General features: G+C 50.8%; 1 protein-coding gene across 7 annotated transcripts in view; it reads right to left on the bottom strand.

Annotated features, from left to right (window-relative positions):
- Positions 1–262: 262 nt before the first annotated feature.
- usp25 (ubiquitin specific peptidase 25) overlaps positions 263–8,470 on the bottom strand; it is a 35,046-nt gene continuing 26,838 nt past the window's right edge. For all 7 annotated transcript variants that reach the window (XM_029848892.1, XM_029848893.1, XM_029848895.1 and 4 more), the window contains exons 20-24: positions 5,473–5,551; positions 5,006–5,085; positions 4,755–4,878; positions 4,415–4,607; positions 263–2,300 (exon numbers count right to left, since the gene is read on the bottom strand). In XM_029848892.1, coding sequence (XP_029704752.1) covers positions 2,128–2,300; positions 4,415–4,607; positions 4,755–4,878; positions 5,006–5,085; positions 5,473–5,551 — 649 coding nt within the window. In that variant the 3' untranslated portion in view covers positions 263–2,127. The remainder of the gene's footprint in view (positions 2,301–4,414; positions 4,608–4,754; positions 4,879–5,005; positions 5,086–5,472; positions 5,552–8,470) is intronic.

Below are 8,470 nucleotides of genomic sequence, written 5' to 3'. Positions count from 1 at the left end.
AACTCCAGGCCTGATCCCCCCCCCCCCTTCCCCCCCCAACTCCAGGCCTGACCCCCCCCCCCCCCCCCCCCCAACTCCAGGCCTGATCACAAAGGACTTCCTTGCTGCTGACTCAAGTCCAAGCAACAGCCAGAAAGTTAAAAACCAGCATGTCAGGGGGGACCATGGCAGCCTGCTGCCCCCCCCCCCAACACTGCTCTACAGGCTTTATTCCTCCTGATGCATGTTGCTCTACCACAAATACCCGTTTTGTAAAATCAAATAGAGAATCGTTAAGTATGAAAGTTGTTTATTTTATCCAAAATACATGAAAGGTGAAGGGTTAAGAAAGTCAATGCTAAAGTTAAAACTCAGAGTTAGCTAAACGTGTGTCTTGATAAGCTTTTCCTCAGGACTCCTCAGACGTTCGACCACCGAATCCTCTTCTGCTCAATGTGGGCCGAGAAGCGCTGTCTGCTGGACTCACTGGTGACTTAGGACGAGGTCCATTCTGTCCTGTCTCCTGCTGAGGACAGTTTTGAGCATTCTTTGAGACGTCCATAATCTGGGGCTTCTGGTGTCTCTGGAACAGGAGAAGAACCGGCTGCTAGCTGAGGGCGGGAGCATGAGGCCTCATCCCAAGTCCGGAGAGGTCCAGTTGGTCCGCTGAGCGTTCAGGTCCCTCAGGGACCGGAGGCGACCGACTTTTGTTTGGGATCTACCACTATCTCGGCTCTGGATTTGAATCTTGATACATTTGGCTGATGTATGTTTGATCCTTTTGACTGTAATAAACTCTGGGCAGCATTTTAAAAAGACAACTTCTGGTTCTCCGTCTATTTTTGCTAAGCCAAGGTTAAAAAGGTCCTGGGGCTAAAAGAACTCTTTGCTCCATGAGTTGAACAGCGAGTTAGTTCCTCAACCCACTTTTGGCATTTCCAGGCTGAAGAAGGATCCTGCAGGAGGTTGTCAAGCATCTTCTCCTTCCTCCTCAAGAGATAACCAACATCTCCTTCCATACCGTGGTCCACTAGAGACCAGTTCAGGGTACGTCTCAGAGCTCTCTGTGGAGCCAGGGGACACCAGAGGATCTTCATCAGAGAAGTTGAGTCTTCCCAGCATGGTGAGCAGTTTGGGCTTCTTCTTTTGGGAAAGAAGAACTAGATAAAACAGGTTTTTCATGCTTTTATAACCTTCATGTGAGTGTGTCTCTGTGTGCTGTCACAGACGCCCCCTGACCTGGAGGACTGAGGTCCTCTTCCACACCCCCTGAAGCCACTTCATTTAGGGGAAAAACAAAAATCAACACTGGGCCCTCGACCTTCACGAGATGTTCTGGAACCGCTGAGGACGTCTGAGCCCAAACTCCTCCGATGCCACAGACTCAGTGCTGATAGCACGGCGGCTAAAAGAAGCAGAATGATTGTGTTCCGCTGCTAATGATGCTCCTCTGAGAAGATCACCAGTCTCGAGGTGGAGACCAGGGCGGGCGGCTGCTTCCTTTACTCTTCCAGAGTCAGAGAGCGGGTAGAAACACCAGCGTTGTCTCTTTAGCTTATTTACAGCCTAGCCTAGAAAACGTGCTGAAGCAGCTAGCATGGTTTCCTTCTTGTTGCTCCTACACATCAAACCCAGAATCTCCAGATCTGTGGCAGCGTTTCAAATGCTAAGCTAACCAGTTGTCACCATCCAGACGAACTGAAGATGCTCGTCCATGTTAAAACAGAGCTGTGATCTTTTACAGTGTGCTACAAAGGCATGTTAGCACAGAATGTTAGCATCCAAGAGTTAGCAAAAGCAGCCAAGTAACAAGAAGACACTTTGTTTGTCAGTAGTACAGCAGAACAAAGGAACAGGTGTGGGTCCATCCTCTCCTCCACCTTCAGGGAAAGTGAAGGAGACGAAACCTGACACCACAGCAGTAAAGGAAGCAGGAAAAGCTCTGGAGCTTCAACGCTATCGAAGAGCATTCACCTCCTTTAATGTTTGACATGATACATTGACTAGCTAACGTCATAGCAACCACGAAGCTGCGTGATGGGGGCGACCTTCTTTATCCCAAAGGGGGTGAATGCTTTCGGGGTAGTTAAGCAAGGCTGAAGGAACGTTCAGGGGTCTCTGTGCAGGGCGGCTCCGGTTCCTCCGGGTTCATCTGGCGTCAGGCGGCACCACGTGGAGGGTGGCCACCACGGAGCGGAACCGCTCGTGCAGCGCTGCGCTGGAGCAGCAGCGCAGTTCTGGAGGGTTCTGGAAGCTCTTCATCTCCGTGGAGCAGTCCAGGATCTTTGGGAGGAAGTCTGTCAGCTTCTCCTGGAGGTGAGCTGGAACAGAAGAGACAACCAGAACAGGGGTTAGGGTTAGGGTCAGGGCTCAGATATGGGGGGGGGGGCTAGCAGCTATCTGGATGAGCTAATATCCCACGAAATGAAAGATCTTTGTATCTGACTCCTGCAGTTTAAAGCATTTGGAAGGAACATCTCGATCCTAACAGTGTGGGGCAGGGGGCTGATGCCCCCCCCCCTGGATGTTTTCACCTTTTGTTGCTTTTATGTAGCAAATCATGTATCATTTTCCTTTTTTAACAAAGAAAGATTATTTCACGTCAGAACTTTTTGAATTTCATTGAATAAAAAATCTTTGTCTTCTTCTGAACCACTTTCTGCCTTTCGTGGTCCTGGGGAGGGTCCACCGTGGGTGAAGGCCGCCCCCCTGGATCGGTCACCAGTTCATCGCAGGGTCCTCAATGAGCATTTGTGGGTCGGGACCTTGCTCAAGGGGACCTTGGCAGTGCTCTGAAGGGGTTCTGGCCACCACAAGAACACCTCCCATGGTCTGTTTGCCCCAGGGCTGGAACTGACAACCATCTGATTCTGAACTAGCACCGCCGCCGTAGCATGGGTGGGAAAAGCTACAGAGTAAAGGAAGCGTTAGCCGCGCGTCATGTGACTCGGCACCACATCGCCCATTTGCCTCATCCCTGTTGGGACCTGGACCTGTGGGCGGGAGGCTCATAACCAAGCCACCACGTGTTCTTGGGCTGTTCTCCAGCACTCTCTGGGCCCCCCAGCTGAGAGCTGCAGCTAACTGTCTCAGCAGCCTGCTAACAAAAGTAGCTTCCTCACCACAGCAACGCCAGAGCCAGCAGAAGAATGCCCCCCATGCTGCAGAACAACCTCAATTAGCCCCCCAACACACGGGGTTAGGACTGGGAACACCACCTGGGCCGTCTGGCTAAGCTAAGCTAGAAGACCTTCAGAATGATGCTGGACTTGTGTCGTAGTGAGTTCTTGTGATCCGTTTGGTACTCAGGTCATGGTTCTGCTGGTTCTGAGACACTGGGAAGTTGCTGTCAGCTAAGCTAACACTGAAGCACGGTTTCAACACTGACAAACATCAGGACCAACACCAGCTAGAGGTGATGAAGCCTCTCGGACGAGAGGGGAAACATCTTCAAACAGTCCAGCTGGAGGACGGAGAACCTTCCCAGATGTTTCCTCCAGCAGATAAACCAACCAACTCACAGCTGGAGGACGGAGAACCTTCCCAGATGTTTCCTCCTGCAGATAAACCAACCAACTCACAGCTGGAGGACGGAGAACCTTCCCAGATGTTTCCTCCAGCAGATAAACCAACCAACTCACAGCTGGAGGACGGAGAACCTTCCCAGATGTTTCCTCCAGCAGATAAACCAACCAACTCACAGCTGGAGGACGGAGAACCTTCCCAGATGTTTCCTCCAGCAGATAAACCAACCAACTCACAGCTGGAGGACGGAGAACCTTCCCAGATGTTTCCTCCTGCAGATAAACCAACCAACTCACAGCTGGAGGACGGAGAACCTTCCCAGATGTTTCCTCCTGCAGATAAACCAACCAACTCACAGCTGGAGGACGGAGAACCTTCCCAGATGTTTCCTCCTGCAGATAAACCAACCAACTCACAGCTGGAGGACGGAGAACCTTCCCAGATGTTTCCTCCAGCAGATAAACCAACCAACTCACAGCTGGAGGACGGAGAACCTTCCCAGATGTTTCCTCCTGCAGATAAACCAACCAACTCACAGCTGGAGGACGGAGAACCTTCCCAGATGTTTCCTCCTGCAGATAAACCAACCAACTCATAGCTTTAACCACACCCTAGATCTAGTCCTGTCTTGTGGTGTTGAGGTAGAACATGTGTCAGGGTTCCCTCAGAACCCCCTCCTGTCAGACCATTCTAGGATCACTTTTAGGATGAAGGGTTCTTCTCTGTTGACAACAGTCTGACTACAGCAGATGTTCTCAGATGATGCTGTAGCTCAGTTCATCTGCTAATGAAACGACCTGCTTGCTTTGACCCCTCAAAGGCCACATCCTGAGTCATGTGGAGGCTGCAAACCCTTTTTCTTGCCTTTGGATCCTAACTTCGGGCTCTGACTGTCAGCTTGGGAACTTACGTTCCATCTCTTGGCCCAGGTAGGAGCACCAGCGGTTCCTCATGTCCTCCACAGCCATCAGGTCTCTGTCTGCATCATGGACCAGCAGCAGGGGGATGCAAGGAACCACCAGTTCGTTCATGATGTTGAGACCTTTGGTAACTTCTGGTTCTTCTCCTGACTCAAACATGGCCGCTGCTTCATCATTCAATTTCTGTTGGAAAGCAGATATTCATGAAACTAAAATGGAGTCACCAACTCTCCATTTCCATGTCACAACAAATGCTTTGAAGATGTGAATCCAGCTTTGGTGGCACATGTTGCTGGGCTGGTGCCTCCCTCATGATGCCAGCATCCTCACCAGTAAACAGTGTCGGCGGTAGGACCCGATCAGCTGGCTGCTGTGTCCTCTGGACGCCCCCTCAGACACCAGCTCCTTGTTGTACTGGTACGAGTGAACCAGATACATCAGAGCCTTCGTGTAGCTGCAGAGACAGTGAGAAATAACGTCCCCGTGGTGGAGACCAAGGTCAGCATGGTGCTTCTTCTCTTGCTGCTCTAAATGGTTCAACAGATGAATGTTGGCGTCTTTCCGAGAGGCCATAAACATACCTGGACTTCTGAAAGAGCTCCAAGCCCGTCAGCAGGTACTCTGTTGTCTCACAGAACCTCCTGAAGGTCCGATGCCACGTCTGTTTGAGAGGAAAACAATGGAGCACATTAAGACACAGAGCAAATGGTGAAAGAGACGCTGTCGCGTTAGAGGAGCGGCGGCTACAGCTGCGCCTGGCTCCCAAGCACCAGGACAGTCTGGCCGCCTCAGGCTTCATGAGACGCTGAGAACCTGCACAGCTCCATCTGGGTCACCAGCACCACACCAGAGGCTCCTTTGGGCCACGTCCAGGGACATGAAGACTGTCCAGGACCAAAAATGGGAACCCAAGTCCTGCAGCTGGCAGGTGCACGACCAAACCCCTGTTTTCAGGGGGAGCATGAGTGTGCACGAGCGCTCGCACCTTCCTGAAGGAAGTGGCCGAAGCTCAGCTACCAACAGCAGAGTGAAAGACCTGGATGCTGACCTGATATTCCTCCATGTTGACTCGCTGCGACTGAAGGAGCTGCAGTTTGGTCCGAGCCACAGCGGGGATGCTTTGACACCTGTGAGAGAAGAACAGCCACGATCAGAGAAGAACAGCCACGATCAGAGAAGAACAGCCACGATCAGAGAAGAGCAGCCACGATCAGAGAAGAACAGCCACGATCAGAGAAGAACAGCCACGATCAGAGAAGAACAGCAACAATCAGAGAAGAACAGCCACGATCAGAGAAGAACAGCCACGATCAGAGAAGAACAGCCACGATCAGAGAAGAACAGCCACGATCAGAGAAGAGCAGCAACGATCAGAGAAGAACAGCCACGATCAGAGAAGAGCAGCAACGATCAGAGAAGAACAGCCACGATCAGAGAAGAACAGCCACGATCAGAGAAGAACAGCAACAATCAGAGAAGAACAGCAACGATCAGAGAAGAACAGCCACGATCAGAGAAGAACAGCCACGATCAGAGAAGAACAGCCACGATCAGAGAAGAACAGCCACGATCAGAGAAGAACAGCCACGATCAGAGAAGAGCCACGATTAGAGAAGAACAGCCACGATCAGAGAAGAGCAGCCACGATCAGAGAAGAGCAGCCACAATCAGAGAAGAGCAGCAACGATCAGAGAAGAGCAGCAACGATCAGAGAAGAGCAGCAACGATCAGAGAAGAGCAGCAACGATCAGAGAAGAACAGCCACGATCAGAGAAGAGCAGCCACGATCAGAGAAGAACAGCCACGATCAGAGAAGAACAACCACGATCAGAGAAGAACAGCCACGATCAGAGAAGAACAGCCACGATCAGAGAAGAACAGCCACGATCAGAGAAGAACAGCCACGATCAGAGAAGAACAACCACGATCAGAGAAGAGCAGCCACGATCAGAGAAGAACAGCCACGATCAGAGAAGAGCAGCCACGATCAGAGAAGAACAACCACGATCAGAGAAGAACAGCCACGATCAGAGAAGAACAGCCACGATCAGAGAAGAGCAGCCACGATCAGAGAAGAACAGCCACGATCAGAGAAGAGCAGCCACGATCAGAGAAGAGCAGCCACGATCAGAGAAGAGCAGCCACGATCAGAGAAGAACAGCAACGATCAGAGAAGAACAGCAACGATCAGAGAAGAACAGCAACGATCAGAGAAGAACAGCCACGATCAGAGAAGAACAGCCACGATCAGAGAAGAACAGCCACGATCAGAGAAGAACAGCCACGATCAGAGAAGAACAGCCACGATCAGAGAAGAGCAGCAACGATCAGAGAAGAACAGCCACGATCAGAGAAGAGCAGCAACGATCAGAGAAGAACAGCCACGATCAGAGAAGAACAGCCACGATCAGAGAAGAACAGCAACAATCAGAGAAGAACAGCAACGATCAGAGAAGAACAGCCACGATCAGAGAAGAACAGCCACGATCAGAGAAGAACAGCTACGATCAGAGAAGAGCAGCCGCCACGATCAGAGAAGAACAGCAACGATCAGAGAAGAGCAGCAACGATCAGAGAAGAACAGCAACGATCAGAGAAGAACAGCCACGATCAGAGAAGAACAGCCACGATCAGAGAAGAACAGCCACGATCAGAGAAGAACAGCCACGATCAGAGAAGAACAGCCACGATCAGAGAAGAGCAGCAACGATCAGAGAAGAACAGCCACGATCAGAGAAGAACAGCCACGATCAGAGAAGAGCAGCCACGATCAGAGAAGAACAGCAACGATCAGAGAAGAACAGCCACGATCAGAGAAGAACAGCAACGATCAGAGAAGAACAGCCACGATCAGAGAAGAGCAGCAACGATCAGAGAAGAACAGCAACGATCAGAGAAGAACAGCCACGATCAGAGAAGAGCAGCCACGATCAGAGAAGAGCAGCCACGATCAGAGAAGAACAACCACGATCAGAGAAGAACAACCACGATCAGAGAAGAACAACCACGATCAGAGAAGAACAACCACGATCAGAGAAGAACAACCACGATCAGAGAAGAACAGCCACGATCAGAGAAGAACAGCAACGATCAGAGAAGAACAACCACGATCAGAGAAGAACAGCCACGATCAGAGAAGAGGAGCCACGATCAGAGAAGAACAGCCACGATCAGAGAAGAACAGCCACGATCAGAGAAGAGCAGCAACGATCAGAGAAGAACAGCAACGATCAGAGAAGAACAGCCACGATCAGAGAAGAACAGCCACGATCAGAGAAGAACAACCACAATCAGAGAAGAACAGCCACGATCAGAGAAGAACAGCTACGATCAGAGAAGAGCAGCCGCCACGATCAGAGAAGAACAGCAACGATCAGAGAAGAGCAGCAACGATCAGAGAAGAACAGCAACAATCAGAGAAGAGCAGCCACGATCAGAGAAGAACAGCCACGATCAGAGAAGAGCAGCCACGATCAGAGAAGAACAGCCACGATCAGAGAAGAACAGCAACAATCAGAGAAGAACAGCTACGATCAGAGAAGAACAGCAACGATCAGAGAAGAGCAGCAACGATCAGAGAAGAACAGCAACAATCAGAGAAGAACAGCCACGATCAGAGAAGAGCAGCAACGATCAGAGAAGAACAGCCACGATCAGAGAAGAACAACCACAATCAGAGAAGAACAGCCACGATCAGAGAAGAGCAGCCACGATCAGAGAAGAACAGCCACGATCAGAGAACAGCCACGATCAGAGAAGAACAGCCACGATCAGAGAAGAACAGCCACGATCAGAGAAGAGCAGCAACGATCAGAGAAGAACAGCCACGATCAGAGAAGAGCAGCAACGATCAGAGAAGAACAGCCACGATCAGAGAAGAGCAGCCACGATCAGAGAAGAACAGCAACGATCAGAGAAGAACAGCCACGATCAGAGAAGAACAGCAACGATCAGAGAAGAACAACCACGATCAGAGAAGAGCAGCCACGATCAGAGAAGAGCAGCAACGATCAGAGAAGAACAGCCACGATCAGAGAAGAGCAGCC

The sequence above is a fragment of the Takifugu rubripes genome, chromosome 15, assembly GCF_901000725.2.
Source record: "Takifugu rubripes chromosome 15, fTakRub1.2, whole genome shotgun sequence".
Lineage (NCBI taxonomy): Eukaryota > Metazoa > Chordata > Actinopteri > Tetraodontiformes > Tetraodontidae > Takifugu > Takifugu rubripes.
This window is presented reverse-complemented; position numbering and strand designations above follow the sequence as displayed.